The sequence below is a fragment of the Condylura cristata genome, unplaced genomic scaffold (genome assembly GCF_000260355.1).
Source record: "Condylura cristata isolate star-nosed mole 26May11 unplaced genomic scaffold, ConCri1.0 scaffold00003, whole genome shotgun sequence".
Taxonomy (NCBI): Eukaryota; Metazoa; Chordata; class Mammalia; order Eulipotyphla; family Talpidae; genus Condylura; species Condylura cristata.
The window spans coordinates 19,869,587-19,889,171 of NW_004567104.1; the positions used below are offsets into that span (position 1 = coordinate 19,869,587).

Sequence of the window (19,585 nt, forward strand, 5' to 3'; positions counted from 1 at the left end):
TCACCAGAGACAGAGTGGGGAGCAGAACAGGCAGATCGATGAAGTACACTGCTGAGGGGAGCAGCGGGCGGGTCAGGAGAGGTCTGCCACACCATATGGTCAACTCCGGGGCAGGCGGGAATCGAACTCATGCAGAAGTGGCTTTAACTTCTTAGTGCTGTGCTTTAACTCGCTGCACCACCAGGGAGGGCCTATACTGTTGTTTTTAACAGTTGACTAGGAAATTATTTTCTTTATATTAGCCATGTATGGGTGTTCTTAATATTTATATGAAAGATACCCCTACATTTTTCTGCATTGTCTGTTTCATACCACAGTTTATGCATTTCTCTATCTTTAGACATTAGGTATATTAGCACATGTTGCAGACTTTAAGATCATTTATAGCACTAAAAATAGTGCTCCTTTGGACATTCTTGTATGTGTTCTCTTGAGCACATGTCCAAAATCTCTTTAAGACCTACTCCCAGCAGCACAGTTGTTTTCAGTTTGAGGTATATAAATTTTCAAGTTTAGTAAATACGCCATTGTCTCTGGAATGACTACACATTACCTTTCAACCATCAGTGACCAAAATTCTTGTTTCCCCATACCCTCCAGCTATTTCTTGGTATTACTATACCTTAAAATTTTTCTTCTTCAACTTGATGGATGAGAGGTACTTGCCTTTAGGAGGGATTTCTTACAACCTTATAAAAAGTCTTTTCATGACTTTATTTAAAAAGTCTTTTTTGTGACTTTCATGAGTTCTTTTTATAAAGTAAAGAATACAGCCCTTATTTACTATTGTTTCTTTTTCTTTAACGTCCTTATATTAAGTTTATATTAATAAAAATCCATAGTATTTTCTTGTTTGAAAGAATTCACTTTATATTGTTTTCAGAGCTACATTTTTCTAACGAATAATTTGGTCATGGGGTCTTTTACTGTTAATTCAATGTTTCTTCTTTCTTATACTTTTTCTTTTTTAACCAAATGTCCCCCATCAAGGAAAGGAAAGATTAGCAATATACAGAAAAGGGTAACTTTTTAAAAATCAGTTGGAAGAGATGTCACATTATACTAGTAACATGAATTGTTGGGAGGTCTAGAGATAATTCTTTCAAATGAGGAATTATAAAGGGGCCTCCCTAAAAAGGTGGTATTTAAAAATAGGTAGTGGAGTTCATAGTTCCTATATGAGAATGCTTATTGCAGAGTTTCATAATGTAATGTTCACAGTTAACTAATTATCTAGCAGTAGTGAAGATTTGCATAGCTTCTGTTTAGACTATTTCTACTGTATTATTTGGTCGTCTATAAAGATTTTTATTTTTTAAATAACAATGCAAAAGACCTGCCTTTTGGCACAAGAGTTAAAGTCTCAGTGTTTGAGCTATTAGGCTATTGCCAGCCACTGCAGCATGAGTTTGACCCTCTCTAGGGAGCTAACCCAGGTGGTGCAGACCTCTCCTGTTGCACCCACTGCTCCCCTCAGCAGTGTATTTCAGTAGATCTGCCTGTTCTGCTTCCCACTCTGACTCTGATGAATCTTCACCAGCATACCTCTGATCTATACACCCAGTTCTTATCTGCATAATTTTTTAATTATAATAACAATAGAAAATGCTTGTATAATAGTACATACAATGTGCATTGTAATATGCATTAAATCTAGGTAACATTTGTAGCTGATTGAATTAGACACATGTATTTTATTGAGGTAGTTGACTTTTTTACTAGAGTAGAATGCCAGCTCCATTCTAAGAGTGCTAAAAGGACTATGAGAAGCTGCACTGCTCTATTCTCTTGTCTTACACAGGTTGTTGGTGTGCCGGTTGGGTCTACATTACCTTCAACAGTGAAACAGGCTGTGGCAATCAGTGGTGGTCAGATCCTTGTAGCCAAGGCCAGCTCTTCTGTCGCCAAAGCAGTTGGTCCAAAGCAAGTTGTGACCCAAGGAGTTGCCAAAGCAATTGTGAGTGGAGGTGGAGGAACCATTGTTGCTCAGCCTGTGCAGACCTTAACAAAGGCTCAGGTCACTGCTGCTGGCCCTCAGAAGAGTGGATCCCAGGGTTCAGGTAACATTAATTGGGGGCCCTTTTAGCAATAGCTCCACTCAAAATGTCTTTGCTATTCCCTTCATTTGGTATTTGGTTTGTCTGGACAAAAACCTGGTTGGTTGGTACTATAATAAATGAAAACATTTGTTGCTTTTCATGTAACATTTTACTTAGACGCCTGTAAGCAGTTTAAGTTTTAAGTATGTGTATGTGTGTTAGCCAGAATAATAATAAATAGAGAATATTGTTAGATAATACTTTCAGGTTTGCAAAAGAATTCTCCACTTTGGGCTGTATTTCACACATAAAACCTTGCTATGATGATTTGCCAGGATGATTTTATGATACTTGACTAATGAATTCTCTACCAAACAAGTTTTTTTATATATATAAATAATAGTTTATTTTTACATCATTTTGTGCCTTTTTCCATCTCAGTTGCAATCCCCATGGGCTTCCCATCACCAAATGATCTGCATGCCATCACCATAGTCCAGTGCACTTCCCTCCCCCACCAAACAAGATTTTAAACACTTTCTGTGTTTTTTTTCTGTGAGGGTATGAAAATATAAATCATCTAAAGGATTTATATTTTTGAAGACCTAAAAAGGCTAAAATATTGTTGCAGGAGTTGGAAGGATAGACCACAGTAGATGTTCTTAATGAAGATTTCAGAAGTGATAGTGGCTGGTGGTGACAAAATTCATTTATGTATTTAAAAATGAGTTCTTGAGATTGAGTGGAGAACATAATCTTTGGAATTTAGACCATCGTGCAGCGGAAAAGCCAGAGAATTAATTAAGTTACTTACAGTGCTATTGCTGAGAATGATAGTCTTCATAATAGAGAGTGTGGGCCCTCACTGGTAGCTCAGTGAGTTAAAGCACATCACTGTGAAGCTATCTGCAGCCACTACAGCATGAGTTTGACACTGACCAGTGATGTGACGTGGCAGACTTCTCCTGTCTCACTCACTGCTCCCCTCAGCAGTGAATTTCAGTGATCTGCCTGTTCTGCCTGTCGTCACTCTGTCTCTGGTGAATCCTCTCACACCCGGCACCTTTGGCCCAGTTCTATATACATAAGTAAATCTTTTTTTATATATCGTTTATTTTTACATCATTTTGTGCCTTTTTCCATCTCAGTTGTAATCCCCGTGGGCTTCCCATTACCAAATCACCCAAGTGCCATCACCATATAGTCCAGTGCATTTCCCTCCCCTACTGTTTTTGATCCCATTCCCTACTCCACCCCCACAAAATGTCTCTGGTATAGAGCTGTTCCTTAATATTGTTACTTTTTCACCTGGTCTGTTACACTCATGCTATGAGTGAAACCATCTGGTATTTTTCCTTTTCTTCCAGCTCCATCCATGTTGCTGCAAAAGGCATGTGTTTAAATAAATCTTTTTTAAAAATGATAATAATCGAGTATTAGTGATCACAGCTGAAACTTAGCTGATGTTTGGACAGTTTTACAGTGTCTACAAAAAAAAATGATAATAATCGAGAGCAAGAGTTTGAGTCAGGAGTCAGTCTTTAGCAAATGAGGGGGAGTGAAGGAACCAATGAAGAGAGGGGTTAGATGGGATAGCCATGCAGAAAGCGTAAGAGTAACCAGAGTTGTTGCTAGAGCGAGAGGTTATAATGTCCATAGAACCAAACTGGAGATCAGAAAGCCCCTCTTGCAGCTTAACCCTCAAATATTGAGGTCAAATAAAACAGCCCTAGCTAAGCAGGCTGCCAGGGAAGTCATACCTTCAGAAGACTACAGATTTAATTACCACAAAAAGAGATAACTTTGAAAGAAATTGAGGTCATAGAAAGTAGTATAATCACAGCAGAAATTGCTGGGGACCATTTGGAAGGAGGAATAAATGTAGATTAGATGAGGAGTTGAGTAGCATGGAAATGGGACTCTGGGGTGGGTGGGTAACCAGAAAGGTCTGGGCTGCTGGTGGTGGCTGAGACACACAGCAGAGTAGGATGGGGTGAGTCCTAGTAAAAATGGAAAGGAGCAGCACTCAATTTTAATACCAGTCCCTGATATTTTGGCATAGTTTCCAGGTTCCTGATTCCCAGAGCTTTTATAGTGAAGTGGTAGTGAGAAGTCTGCTCACTAGGGGACCTTTGTCCTACAGGGACTCATTTACTCTGTGGGCTTTAGTTTATGGAGATTTGAATTCAGAGTAACACTGAAATTTTGGTATTTAAGCTTCGTTAAGGTGCATGTTAGATTTTATAAGTCTTAGAGTGCTTTAGAAATCTAAGGAATAAGTGAATGCTTTTTGACATAGATAAGCATTAAAGTATTAGTGTTTTGTTTTGTTTTGTTTTTTATTAAGTATTTTTTATGTATACAAGAACTAGGGTACGGGCCAGAGGTGCAGAGAGTGAGAGAAGATTCACCAGAGATGAATGGGGAGTAGAACAAGCAACTCTGAAATACGCTGCTCAGGGGAGCATCAGGCAGGCCAGGAGAGGTCTGCTGTGCCATGTGGGTCACCTCCCTGGTGGGGGACTTGAACTTGTGCTGCAGTAGCTTTGGGAAGCCCTATAATGCTGTTCTTCAACCAGTTGTAGAACCAGGGAGGGCCCTACAGTTTTATAGATGCCATTCGTTGACATGTACTTAGGAAGTGAGGGAGGCTAGAAGTTTTGTTTCAAATTAGTAGATTCAGCAACTGCTTGAATTTGTTTAAGGGAGTAAGTACCTAAATAAGATGATTACTTGGTTGTCTAAATCACAGTACATTTGAGAGTAAGAGTCACTATTAGAAATTACAGTGAGACATGGGTTAAAACTAGAACTATTCTAGGCAGATCAGAACATATGGTCACCCTGTTTATGTACAGAAATAAATTACTTGTGGTATATAACAGGGTATTCTGTTCATTAATCAGTAAAATATTTAAGTATCAGTTTTTAGTACATGGTACTTTTAGGAAACACTAGTGTGTTTACTGTTAATATTTTTAAATAGTATTTTATTATTTCATTTTAAAGATAACATTACCCTTATTTCCAGTGTGTCTTACTATTTTTCCACATTTTTTTCTTTTTCCCTTTACCATCTTAGTAATGGCAACATTACAGCTACCAGCCACCAATTTGGCCAACTTAGCCAACTTGCCTCCTGGCACTAAACTCTATCTTACAACAAACAGCAAGAATCCTTCAGGAAAAGGCAAACTGCTGCTGATCCCGCAAGGAGCCATCCTGCGAGCTACCAACAATGCCAGTTAGTCTACCGTTAAGTCATTGGGCTCTTGGGTGTTGGGGTATGTTCTCTCATCCACCTGAAGGACAGTGCTTACCTGTTTCAGAAAGCATTTCCATTGCTCTGTTTGATGATTTAATATGCCCAAATGGATTTAAAACATACACATAATTTAATGCGAAGTGTGTTTAAATAATTAGTCTAAGAAGGTAGTGCTGTTATTTTAAGTTTATCTATTCAATGTTTGGGATCAGGGGTAAACCACAGTAGAGAGGTGTGGCTGTTGAGGCTATATTCAGAGAAGTCTTCCATTCAGTGGATATGAAAAGTGGTGACACCTGAGATCTATGTACTTCCAGTAGATGAAAGCCTATTTTTAGTTTGAAAGGGATGAGAATCAAGTATCTCTGCTTTACATTAGTTAGATATGCTTCTTATTGAAGTTTGCTGGATTTTGAGATGGAAAAAGAAATATAGAAATATAGACCTTAATGTTAAGGTCATAAAGCCCCAAGGAAATTAGATAGCTTATCTAAACTTACATAAAAACATATGACATGTAGAGAGAACCAGTTTGAGTAAAAAGGAAAGGATAAAAAAGAATCAGAACTATAATTGGCATGGTAATCATGTTCATTGGAAATTAGCCACTCCTGCCAAAACATGGTGTATAACATCATTACTGTTTTGTTTGCTGACTATAGTAAGACACGAATCATTTCTGTTCTTGTATTTTTCTTATACATAAGCAGTAGTATATTGTGGACTTCTAGTGAGTCTGGGACTTGGGACACTGCAGTAAAGGAAATCAGACATGGGGGACTGCTATGTCCAGCATGCAGTGAAACTTTATTGTTTTAGTGCTCATTATATACCACTTTAAGATGCAGCAAAGAGTAACTTCAAAGTGTACCATACAACACTTATCTACTTAGTTGGTTACTCTCTTTGAGCTACCCTGCCTGCAGATAATTAGGTGCCTTGAATGCCAGCTGGCTTAAGTCTACGTATTTTGTCTATAGAGTGAGGAGACCCCTTTTAAGCAACATACTATTAATCATCTTCCTCTGGGAGTAAAAGGGGGGCATGACTACACAGGTCACTTTCCAGGCGCTCAGAACCCAGCCCAGTCACCTAGAGGCTTTCCACCAGGGTGCATGCGTTTTCGCAGCCTTATGAGTTCAGGTTTGAGGCCTAGTTGTTCACTGCACGAAGTCAATGCCAACAATATATACAGTGTGTATGCAGAGAGAAAATAATGATGTGAGTATTCCAAAAGTCTTTTGGAGAGTGACACAGATTTTAGTTTGTGTACATGAATGTCACCACAGTGTAGGTACAAAGAGTCCAAAGGCTTTAAAGTGGAATTTGAAAAACAAGAAAGAATGGCACTCTGGAGTCATAAATATACAGGAAGTCTTAGTTTTCATGGGAGGAGGTAAGAGAGAGTACTGTAAACTTACACTGGATTCTTGCCGTTTCACTGAAGCGAGTCAGGCTCCAGAGAGTTTGGAAGCACTTCTCTGAGCACACTGTGAAGTATTGATTAGAATCAACAATTGGCTAGTAAATGTGTCAGATTCTCTTGGTCGCCCAGAACTAATTCAAAACACTTGTCAAAAATAAGTTCTTTGCTGTACTCAGAGCTCAATTAGTCAACTGTCATTCAGCTGAAAGTCAACAGATTTCAGTCTTCAACAAGCGAAGCCCTCACTTGTCAGAGAAGTTTATTACAGAAGAAAACAGGAAAGGAGAGTAATGGGGCTGTAAAGGAAGTCTCTCTGTGGACTGGACCATCTCTGCTGATTTTTCACTGTGTTTCAGACCTCCAGGCTGGCCCGGCTGCCGGTGGAGGAGGGGGCGGAGGGGGCGGCGGCGGCGGTGGAGGAGCAGCAGCCCCAGGAGCAGGAGGCAACCAAAGCCCTGCAGGCCCCGGAGGAATCTCCCAGCACCTGACATACACATCTTACATCCTCAAACAAACACCTCAGGTCTGGTCATTTGTGCCCAGTATCTTTCAGATCACTTAGTTATTTGATAGCCGCTTTAATATAGAAAGGTAAATGACAAGATTTACCATGACAACTCGGGGCAGGGGTCACTACTGACATTTTGCCTGTTACAAGTTTATATTATTTTGGACTTTTGTGTGTGTGTTGTTTTTAAAAGAAGAGGAAATCGAGATTCAGAAAGACTCCAATGACTTATCTGAGATCTCTCTGCTCAACTTGGGGAAGAGTTTCAACATAGAGCCAGATCTTTTAGATTCAAAGAATTTTCACTATGCTTTCCCCTTTTTAATCAATGAAGTTGTAAATAGTATTAATGTGCACTTGAAATTTTTCTCTTACAAGGGAGTATCCCAAGAAATAATAACAAGTATTAAGTTACAGTGTTTGAGGTTAGGTTGGATTCAAGATAAGAAACAAGTTTCTGTCGTCTTTCCCCTTGTCACTAAAGTCTTTGTTCTATTCTGTGGATGGTAATGAAATTTTTGTCCCACATGTTCTTACTAAGAAGGATGGACAGTTTTTAGCCTAAATGATTATATCCAGCTTTGAGGACTAGGTTGCAGAAGTTGAATTTCCAGCAGCCCGCTGCAAAGTGTAAGGTAATGGAGAAAGCTAGCAGTAATGACACAGATGAGAGCTAGTCTTTGCTGTTATTCTCACGGAGTCGCAGAATTGAAGGGAAATTAGCTTGTAACATGAGCCCTTGTGATTTAGAAGGTCAGAGCGGTTACTTTGAGCTTAATAAATTACTGACTAGGACTTTATTTATTCTAACTTAGGGCACATTTTTAGTTGGCCAGCCATCACCCCAGACATCTGGAAAGCAATTGACTACTGGGTCAGTTGTCCAAGGAACACTGGGAGTCAGCACATCTTCTGCACAAGGACAGCAAACATTGAAAGTTATCTCTGGACAGAAAACCACTTTGTTTACACAGGTAAAGGCTACTCCTCCTCGCGCCCCAGCTACATAGCGGTTGTGATATTTATTCACATATCTACAGCTGATCTCTTTCCCCAAAGAAATTAAGGTTACTAAGAAAATGAACAATAAAATAATATAGAAAAATAAGTATGAAATCTTGGGATTAGAGAAAATACAAATAGAATGAGAAGGCCAGAGTGTCATTTAAATAGACAAGCATTAATTACCTTGTATAGTTACCAAAAGCTGCCACAACAAAATGTGAAGCATGATCAGTTATCAGAAATTCTGTTTGTGAATAACCACATGACAATATTTCTTGGGTTAAACAAAGTTTTATTTGACACACTAAAATTTTATACAGGGACTTCAGATGGTAGTGATTATGGCCAGTTTCCATGTTGTCAGTAAATGATGTAGGAGGTGTGGTGCCTATTTAAACAGCATGTTTTGTAGTATAAACAAAAGAATAATGGCAGGAAATTTAACTGGGTGAGGTCTGTCGGACATCTGTAAGGAAAATATGTAGGTAGGTCTCAAGATTGTAATGAGTAAGAAAGACAAGGTGCTGAAGGACGTAGCAGGATAAACAGTGCATTTTCTATAACTATATGTAGATCAGCAGTTCTTAAGATCATGGGGAAAATGACAAAAGCATTCTGTCAGTGTTTTTTCTGTGCCTGTTGGTCATGTGGTCTTTTTAGTTTCTCAATATGATGAGCTATATTGATTTTCCTCAAATATTAAAACAACCCTTCATTGCTAGAATAAACCCCACTTGTTTGCAATGTTATCTTTTATATGTTATCTTTTTTTCCTAAAGATTTATTTATTTCTGCATACAGAACCTGGGGTACAGGCCAGAGGGCCGGAGGCTCGTGAGACAGTCCCCAGAAATAGAGTGGGGAGCAGAACAGGCCAACAGACAAAGTGTACTGCTGAGGGGAGCAGCAGGCAAGACAGGAGAGATAGATGGTATCTACTTATGGGGTGCATAAACTTGGACACTAAGCAGTCTTAAAGGCCAGAGGTCAGCAAACTAAACCAAAGACATCCTTTTTATATAAGTAACATTTTATTGGAATACAATACAGGAGAGGTCTCCCTTGCCATGTGGAAATGAACTCATGCTGTGACTGCAGCTAGCTTCATAGTGCTGCGCTTTAACCTGTTGGGCTACCAGGGAGGACCCTGTAGTATGGTGGGTTTTTTTTGTTTGTTTGTTTGTTTTAGGATACAAATTGATGAATTTCATATAGACTTTTTGCAAGGGATATTGGTCAGTAGTTTTCTTTGTAACTTCTGTCTCTGCTTGAAATTAAAGAAATGCTGAATTCATAAAATGAGTTGGAAACTTGCTTCCTCCTTACTTGGGAAGAGTTTATGTAGAATTAATGGTATTTTTAGAAGGTACTAGTGAACCATACAACCTAGAGTTTTCCTAATCTGTAAGGTATTTAACTATAATTTCAACTCATTGAATTTTGACTTGTGTATTCTCATGCAGTCTTTATCCTGGTCAAGATAAAGAACATTGCTGTCATTGTCAAACATTGCCTTCATTTCCTTTTCTAATTGTTGTTTTTTACCATTTTTCCTATTATCATAGGTTTTTGTCTGTTCTTAAACTGCCTGTCAGTAAAATTACATGGTGTGTACACTTTATGTGTAGCTTCTGTTGTTTAACATGTTTTGAGATTTATACATAGGTATATCAGTAGTGTAGTCTTGTTTATCCCTGTTAAGTATTTTGTTGTGTAGGTTTATTCTCTTGTTAATGGACATGGATTATATCCAGATTTTGACTTAAGAGTGATACTGTTTAAACATAATTGTAAAGATTTTTTTGTACAGTAGAATAGTGCATGACTTGTCATAGGAGAAAGTACATTTTTATAAGAAAATTTGCAAAATAGTTGTAACATTTGACTCTCCGGTAAATAATGTGGGAAAGTTTTCATTGTTCCACATTCTCACCAGCATGGAAGATAATCAGTCTTTATTTAGCCATTATATGAGTGTGACACCTCTTTGTGATTTAATTTGCATACAAATCCAATACCTATTATGCCATGGTTACTATTTCTGGATTCTAATTATGGCTCTTCCAATCACTAGCTGTGTGACTAAGCTCAGTCTCTTCATCCATGAAATGAAACTATAATCTACCTATTAAAGTTCATAGGTTCAATCATTGATTTGCATAAGATGGGATGATATAAGATATGCAAAAGTATTTTCTGCCATTCCTGGCATACAGTAAACCTATGGAAACTGATAGATGGTAGTTATCTACTTATGGGCTGCATAAATTTTGGACACTAAGCAGTCCTTCAGGCCAGAGGTTAGCAAACTAAACGAAAGACATCCTTTTTATATAAGTAACATTTTATTGAAATACAACGACGCCCATCTCCTGCTTTCACAGTGGTTGAGTTGCTGCAGTAGAAAGACCTTATGTTCTTTAAAGCTGGAAATACTTAGAGCATTTACAGAAAAAGTTTGTAGGCTCTTGACTTAAACCACTGAAACTATAAGGTGTTGGGTGCTGAGCCTATAATAGCCTAAGATAATATGAACTTACCCATTTAAATCCAGCCTGTCTTGGGCCCTCCCTGGTGGTGCAGCAGGTTAAATTTCAGCACTGTGAAGCTATAGGCAGCCACTGTAGTACCAGTTTGATCCCCAGCCAGGGAACTGACCCACATGGCGCAGCAGACCCCTCTTCCCTGCTGCTCCCCTCAGCAGTGTACTTTGTCAGTCTGCCTGTTCTGCTTCCCACTCTGTCTCTGGTGAATCCCCTGTGCTTCTGGCCTGTACCCCAGTTCTTGTATGTATAAATAAATAAAATATTTTTTAATACAACTTGTCTCAATTTTTCAGTGGTCAAAGATTACTGTATGTTCATTTAAAAGCACTTTGGATTCAATTATATAGATATAAGTGGCCTGCTGTCTTTGAAGGCACTGCTTCCAAATAGTATTTTGCAAATACATTCATTTACTTGTTTTTGCTAGAGGTAAAGGAAAATATTTGTAGGTAAAAGGTTGTAAACTTGAGAGTTCGTTAGAAAGGTACATAAACACATTATATAGTTTTGATAAGTAAGACTTCCATGTCTGTGCTCTTAATCCTTAGCATAAGTAGATTGTAAGGAATAAATTACACTTATTAAGCAAGCAGCATTATTGCTTCAACCCATTTTGCTTTTGTAGGCAGCTCCTGGGGGACAGGCATCACTAATGAAAATATCTGATAGCACACTGAAGTCTGTGCCAGCCACCTCACAACTCTCCAAGCCTGGAACCACAATGCTGAGAGTGGCAGGAGGGGTTATCACAACTGCCACTTCACCAGCTGTGGCCCTCTCAGCAAATGGCCCTGCACAACAGGTGAGAATTTGGCAATTTGTAGAAAATGACAGTGAAACGTAAGACTTATTTAAAAGTAGTAAAAACATAAAGTATTTGCAGATATACCAATGGGCTATATTTTTGTTTTACTAAAATATGATGTGCATACCCTGAATTCACCTTTTCTGAGTATATGATTCAGTGAATTTTGCTGTGTTCTCAAGGTTGTACAGCCATCAGCACAATATAATTCTAGGACTTTTTTTTTTCTTTCTTAATAAAACCTCAAAAAGTAACTACCCAACCACTACCACTTGCCATTCCTCCTGTCCCCAGCCTTAGACTACTGCTAATTACTCTTTCTGTGTCCCACTTCTTTTGCTTATTCAGCATATTGTTTTCAAGGTTTGTCCATGGCATAGTGTGCATCAGGACTTCATTCCATTTTATAGTTGAATAATACTCAGTTTTACAGATCACACCATGTCAGTGAATGAATATCCTTGGACTGTAATGTATAATAATTGCTCTGAATATTTGATCCTACTTCATTTCCCTTGGCTATATTCCTAGGAAAGACATAGCTGGATTCTGTAGTAACTGTGTTTAGCACTTTTGAGGAATTACCAGATTGTTTTTGCAGTTTTAGATTTCCACCAGCAAAGCATGAGGTCCCCAGAGTTTTGGGATGTGGGTTTTTTTTGTTTGTTTGTTTGTTTTTCTGTTTTTAAATATCTGTGCTTACTTTTTCACATATAGGCTATATCCCCTTAGATAAAATACCAGTTATCCTACCTCCAATGTACCTATAGTCTTGTATCACCACACTCTCCCCCCTCTTCTCCACTCTCCCCCTCCTCTCCCCTTTCTGAGTGTCTCAAATCATGGTCTGCTTTCAAGGGTCAGTCTGAAAGTATGTCTCGTTCTTTATTTAGTTTCTCTAGATCCCACATACAAGTGAAACCAGCTAGTACTTATCTTGTTCCTTCTAATTCACTTCACTTAGAATAATCCCTTCCAGCTCCATTCACATTGCCACAAATGTCATGCATTTAAAATTTTTAATTGCTGACTAGTATCTCACTGTGGTGGTCCTTTGGTCACTGTGTGGGTCCAGCGCTTCATGGGGATAGACTGCTGAACCATGATGCTGTCACATGTGCAATAACTATTGGTATTATTTAATCTTTTCCTTACAGCATTGATCATTTTTGTACTATATTTGATTTCTACCTTTGGATGTAGTGAGGGCTCTAGTTCTTTTGTCTGTCTTTGGTGAAGAAATGTCTAGATAGATCCTTTGCCCATTATTTAGATGTATATAGTTATTTTACTGTCTTGGATGGTATATATATATTTTTTTTTTTTTAATTATTACAAAAGTTTATTTTTACATCATTTTGCACGGTTTTTTTTTTCCATCTCGATTGTAATCCCCGCGGGTTTCCCATCACCAGATCACCCCTGTGCCACCACCCTAGTCCCATGCATTTCCCTCCCCCCCCCCGTTTTTTATCCCATTCCCCACTCCGCCCCCACAGAATGTCTCTGGTATATGGTTGTTCATTATTTTTGTTATTTTCTCGCCTGGTCCATTATACTCCTGCTATGAGTGAAACCATCCGGTATTTTTCTTTCTCTTTCTGGCTTATCTCACTAAGCATGATCTTTTCCAGCTCCATCCAAGTTGCTGCAAAAGACATGTGTTTCTCTTTTTTGGTTGCTGAGTAATATTCCATTGTATATATGTACCACATCTTTTGGGCATTTGGGCTGCTTCCATGTTTTTCCAATTGTAAATAAAGCAGCAATAAACATGGGGTACAGGTATCTCTTTCAATCAGTGTTTTTGTGTCTTTTGGGTAGATACCTAGGAGTGGGATTGCTGGGTCGTAGGGAAGCTCCATGTTTAGCAGCTTGAGGAACCTCCAGACAGTTTTCCATAGTGGTTGTACTAGTTTGCATTCCCACCAGCAGTGCAGGAGAGTTCCTTTTTCTCCACATCCCCGCCAACAATTGTTGTTGCTAGTTGTTTGAAGATGTGCCATTCTCACTGGGGTGAGGTGGTATCTCATTGTGTTAACCACAAAAGTTTTAAATTTTGGGCCCTCCCTGGTGACCAGGGAGGGCCGGATGGTATATATTTTTAACCACAAAAGTTTTAAATTTTGGGCCCTCCCTGGTGGCGCCGCGGGTTCAAGCACAGCACTAAGAAGCTAAAGCCACTTCAGCATGAGTTCGATCCCCGCCTGCCCCGGAGGTGACCACATGGCGTGGCAGACCTCTCCTGACCCGCCCGCTGCTCCCCTCAGCAGTGTACTTCATCAGTCGGCCTGTTCTGCTCCCCACTCTCACCCTCCCCATCTCTGGCCTATACCCCAGTTCTGTATGAATAAATAAATCAATCTTTAAAAAAAAAAGTTTTAAATTTTTATGAAGGCCTATTTATCTTACTCTTTTATTATTTATAGTTTTTAGTTACAGCTAAGAAACCAGTGCTATTGCAAAGTCACAAAAATTCTAAGTGTTTTATTCTAAGAATTTTATAATTTGAGTTCTTACATTTAGGTCTTTAATCCATTTTGATATATGCTCCGTTTTGATAAAATTTTTACAAATGGTATGAGATAGAAGTTGGACTTCATTCTTTTGATGTAGATAACCATTTGGCCCAGCAGCATGTATGTAAAAGTTTTTTTTCAGTACCCTCTGAATTTTGTGGCACCCCAAGGACTTTTGTTTGATTTTACTAGATTTCATCTCCTACAACTAATCATGTATTTTCTGTATCTATCTCCTTTGTAGTTCCTTAAACATATCATATTCTTTCAGCCCTTTCTGAACTTCTGCTTTCTATCTTCGGCCAAGAAAAACCTTTCCATTTCTCTTTTTTTCATGTCATGAATCTTGATGATTCCATAAAGTGCCGTATTTTTTTTTTTTAATTTATTTATTTGTGCATACAGAACTGGATACAGGCCAGAGGCTCAGGGGCGGTGAGAGGCTTCACCATAGACAGAGCGGGGAGCAGAACAGGCAGATCTACAAAGTACACTGCTGAGGGGAGCAACTGCCGTGCCATGTGGTCACCTCCGGGGCAGGAAGGGATCGAACTCATGCCGAAGTGGCTTTAGCTTCTTAGTGCTGTGCTTTAACCCGCTGCGCCACCAGGGAGGGCCAAAAGTGCTGTATTTTCACTTGAAGTTGTTCCCAGTACTCTCCACTCCCCATCTCTAGGCAAAGCCATAACTTTCTCCTCTGTTGTAATAGTGTCTTATACCTATTCCTGCTATAGCTCTCATCATACTCTTTAGTAACCCTGTCCTTGAGGCGTTTATCTAGACATTAGGATTTAACACAGTGTCCACCATGTGGTAGATATTTGTTAATGTAGTAGACTTGAAAACACTGAAATTTTTTTTTAAAGATTTATTTGTTTATGCATACAGAACTGGGATACAGGCCAGAGGTGCAGGGGCAGTGAGAGGCTTTGCCAGAGACAGAGTGGGGAGCAGAACAGGCCGATTGATGAAGTACACTGCTGAGGGGAGCAGAGGGTGGGCAAGTCAGGAAAGGTCTGCCGCACCATATAGATCACCTCAGGGGCAGAGATTGAACTCATGCTGTAGTGGCTTTAGCTTCTTAGTGCTATGCTTTAACCTGCTGCGCCACCCGAGGGGACCCATACTGTGAATTTTTTAAAGTTCATTTTATCCTCTTTGTATGTGTTAAGATTTTTTTTTTAGTGTTGAACTATTTTTTTGTAAAATGATAAGAGTAGGTGGTGAATTTTGCTTAATATGGTAACCTTATGATTCCTTCTTTTAAAATGTTTATATTTTCAGGCCTTCCTGATGGCTCAAGGGGTTAAATCTCAGCAGTCACTGCAGCACTAGTTAGATCCCTGGCCAAGGAGGTGACTCACGTGGCGTAACACTGCTCCCCTCAGCAGTGTATTTCAGTAGTCCTGCCTGTTCTGACCCCACTCTGTTTCCTGTGAGTCCTCTCACCCCTGCACCTCTGGCCTGTACCCCAGTTCTTCCATGTAAAGGTAAATACAGTCTTTTTAAAAAATGTTTAAATCTTCTGATCCAGGAAATCTAAACATGTAGGAAACACTGTACCAGAGGAGCAGTCTGTGTATTTTTTGGTTTTTTTTTTCTTTGCATACAAGAACTGTGATGTAGGCCAAAGGTGCAGGGGTTCAGTAAATCCACCAAAGGCAGAGTGGGAGTAGAATGGGTGGACCTACTCAAATAACACTGCTAAGAGGAGCAGCAGGTGAGACAGGAGAGTTCTACTACTCCATGTAAGTCAGCTCTCTGGCCCAGAAAGGAACTCAGGCTGTCAAGGTGATAGTACTGAGACTTAACCCCTAGGCCACCACAGAGGCCCAGGAGCAATCTTTTTAAATGGCACGATTTTTTGGTGTTAATCATAGAAGGCAGGTAATAGCAAATAATATTTGTTGAGTATGTTATGTGGCAGCTGTTTTTCTACATAAGTTACTCTGCTTTCTTCTTCATTTATTTCTGGCCCTGTGGATGAGCAGTCAGAAGGAGCAGCTCCCAGTTCATCAACTACTGTGGGGTCTGTCATGAAAACTTCTGGGCAGCAACAAGTGTGTGTGACGCAGGCCACCATGGGAACCTGCAAAGCTGCCACCCCCTCTGTCATCAGTGCCACATCGCTGGTGCCCACACCAGGCCCCATCTCCGGGAAGGCCACAGTATCAGGTTGGTTGTATCATAATGATATTGTTGTTTTCCCTTTAGAATATTTTTGGAATATCTTTAAAAATACAAATTAAAAATAATTAACCCAGTAACATTTTCTACATACCTGCCTTTTTAGAGAGTCATTTTAAATCTATATAGTAAGTCTGAGGTGGTTTTGTAGATTGATTAATAGGTTTTAAATAGTACAAAACTATAATCGTTTGTTACCACTTGGACATTTAGCTGTTTCATAGTGTAATTTTGTAGAGAACTGAGAGTTTGTTCTCCTTTTTAGTACCAGTTTTTTTTTTAACAGCTTGGAATAGAACTCATAAAACATCATACATTTTCATTCTGTATTAAATAGATTAGCATTATTGACTCCATGTCATTAGTTTCAACATTAGTTATAACATTGGGTAGTGCTTGAGAGCTGATTAGCTGAATATATTTGTACCTATACTAGATGAACTTCAGAAAGTTTGCCTTTTACTTCTTTGGATAACATAGAACCCAAATATGGTAGACAGATTGTCTTTGTTAAAATAATTTGTTTCATTTTCCTCAGAATGAGTTTGATAGGGCCTCCCTGGTGGAGGAGGACTTAAAAGTCTCAGCACTGTAAAGCTATCTGCAGCCATTATAGCACTAGTTCAATCCCCAGCTAGGGAGCTGACCCACATGGTGCAGCAACCTCTCCTGTCTCACCCACTACTCCTACTCTGTCTCTAGTGAATCCTCTCACCCTACCCCCCACACCTTTGGCCTATATAGCCCAGTTCTTGTATTCATAGAAAATTAAAATAAAGCTTTTTTTAAAAATGAGATTGGAAAATAATACCTACCTAATAAAGTTGATTAACTAGTTAATATCTAATTACTTAGAACACTGACATGTAGTAGCCATTATATACATATAATTGGTGCTATTATATTACCAGAGTCACCATTGTTTTTAGTGCACATGTCTTTATCTGTGGTTCTAAAATTTGTAAAACTATGAAAGCCAAAGTGTTTTTTCCCCTTACTAATTTGGGGTAAAATCCTACTTAATGTGGCTATTCTTGTGTTTTGCTTGCTGTAGAAATGTTAATGTATTTGATGACATTGTGCCATTTGAGAGATCAGGGTATTAATACAGTGTACACTATTGTTTCTCACACTTGAAAGATCAGTTTTGCTTTTCTACAAACTGAAAAAAAGTACCAGTACAGATGGATACTTCTGTAGCATACAATTAAAATGTTACAACAATGTTAAACTATCACATAAGTTTTAGAGCACTCTTAATTTCTGTGCTATGTCGATAACAGTTTACTGACACAGATATGCAGGGAAAACTGAGTATCTTTGAGGTAGACACACACATACTCACCATCTTTGGATTAAAAATCAGGGATACTGTTGTTCTTACTATCACCACTGCATTTCCTACATGACTCCAAACCAAGACCCTATGTCTTGTTTGCCCCTTTTGAGGAGAGTTAGGGAAAACCAAAAGACTAAGGCCATATATTTTTTCCATGACTTCCACCTCCTTGTTCCATTTCTAAGATAGGAAATACTTGCTCTAGTATAGGAGATGCTTGGAGACATGGATACAAAAGGAATTGGTGCTTTAAAAGATAAATGCCCTTCCCTCTTCTAATCAAGTTTTGGCGTGCTATAAGTGGCCTTCCTGCTTTAAGTTTTAGTTTCCTAAAGGTGATATTAATGAAGCTTTCTGTATAATATTTTCATAAAAGAATCAAAGTATGTTTTACTGATCACCCATTTTTTTAAAGTTTTCGTGTGCGTTGTAAACTGTTTTGAGCAACATCACCGTTTTGACTGGAGCAGAGTGCACAAGGGAAAGAGTACTAGGAGATTGAAGTCAGAGTCGGAGTGAGGGGGACCCAAACCATGCGGGTTTGCCATAAGAACTTTTGACTTTTATGCTGGGGGATGCCATTGAAGGTTTTTTTAGGCTACAGAGTAATATAATCTGCTTTGCCTTTTATCAGGATCACTGGCTGTAGTATTTAGTGTAAACTGTAGGGCACAAGGTGTAAGCTGAGGATAGATCAAGCATCTTAAGAATGAAAATTCAGTAATGTGTTAGGAACCTTGCCAGAATCGGATAAAATGAGGTCCCGGAAGCAAACAGAAAGTAGTGGGAAGGAAATGATCTAAGAAATGAAACCATTTAAAGGTATGAACTTCCAGGTTCAAATGGCACAGTGCCCAGTGCATTTAAGGAACACTTCTCACCTGGAGGCGTAATTTGTTCATGAGATTTGCTTACCACAGGGATAAGGAGATCTTAAAAGCCATCAGAGAGAAGAAGAAATAGAGCAGTGCAAAAATTACATTATCATTGGATTTCTCACTAGCAATACTGGAAGAGTACTAGTTTTCAAAATTCTAGGAGAAAATTGCTTTCAGTCTAAAATTCTGTAGTCAGCTAGATTTTTTTTTTAAATTTATTTATTTATTTGTGCATACAGAACTGGGGTACAGGCCAGAGGCTCAGGGGCGGTGAGAGGCTTCACCAGAGACAGAGCGGGGAGCAGAACAGGCAGATCTACGAAGTACACTGCTGAGGGAAGCAGTGGGCGGGTCAGGAGAGGTCTGCCGTGCCATGTGGTCACCTCCGGGGCAGGCGGGAATCGAACTCATGCGGAAGTGGCTTCAGATTCTCAGTGCTGTGCTTTAACCCGCTGCGCCACCAGGGAGGGCCAGTCAGCTAGATTTTTACTGAGTGGGAGGGTAAGCATTTTTTCTGATGGGATAAGTGTCAAGTGTATTTCCTATGCACCCTGTCTCAAGATTTTATTAAAATATGCATTTTAACCACGACAAAGAGATATGAAATGAGAAAGAACAGTACCCATCATAGAAGGAAAACAGATGAAATTTCTAGGGTAATGGTAAAGATTATCTGTGTTAAAGTTTCATAGCAGACCTGGAGAGAAACAGTCCAAATTAGAGCAGATCAAATTAAAAAATCAGCTGTAAATTATTTAGGAGATTAAACCTGATTTACTGTATTGTACAACACAGTTATACTAAAGGGCAGTTTGTAGCATTATAGAAGGGGGATTGGAAGGACTTAGTGAGATATTGAAAAAAAACAAAAAGGAAACTCTAAGCAAACAAAAAGGAAACTCTTAATACCAAAAGTAAAATGGAGTCATATATTATTCTTTGGAAGGGAGGTGAATGGCTATTGCATTGTCTGTTGAAGTAACTCCAACAAATATTGAAGCATAGGGAAGAGAGAGGGTGTGAGTGCCTCAGAAATGTTTACCTGCACTAGTAGTAGTGAATCATTAT

At 39.0% G+C, this 19,585-nt stretch overlaps 1 protein-coding gene across 1 annotated transcript in view; it reads left to right on the top strand.

Moving 5' to 3' along the window:
* The window catches only part of YEATS2 (YEATS domain containing 2), a 94,717-nt gene that overhangs the window by 60,139 nt on the left and 14,993 nt on the right, over positions 1-19,585 (top strand). The window contains exons 16-21 of the mRNA XM_004675020.2: positions 1,802-2,060; positions 5,122-5,283; positions 7,087-7,253; positions 8,054-8,212; positions 11,415-11,591; positions 16,105-16,288. Of these exons, the coding sequence (XP_004675077.1) occupies positions 1,802-2,060; positions 5,122-5,283; positions 7,087-7,253; positions 8,054-8,212; positions 11,415-11,591; positions 16,105-16,288 (1,108 nt within the window). The remainder of the gene's footprint in view (positions 1-1,801; positions 2,061-5,121; positions 5,284-7,086; positions 7,254-8,053; positions 8,213-11,414; positions 11,592-16,104; positions 16,289-19,585) is intronic.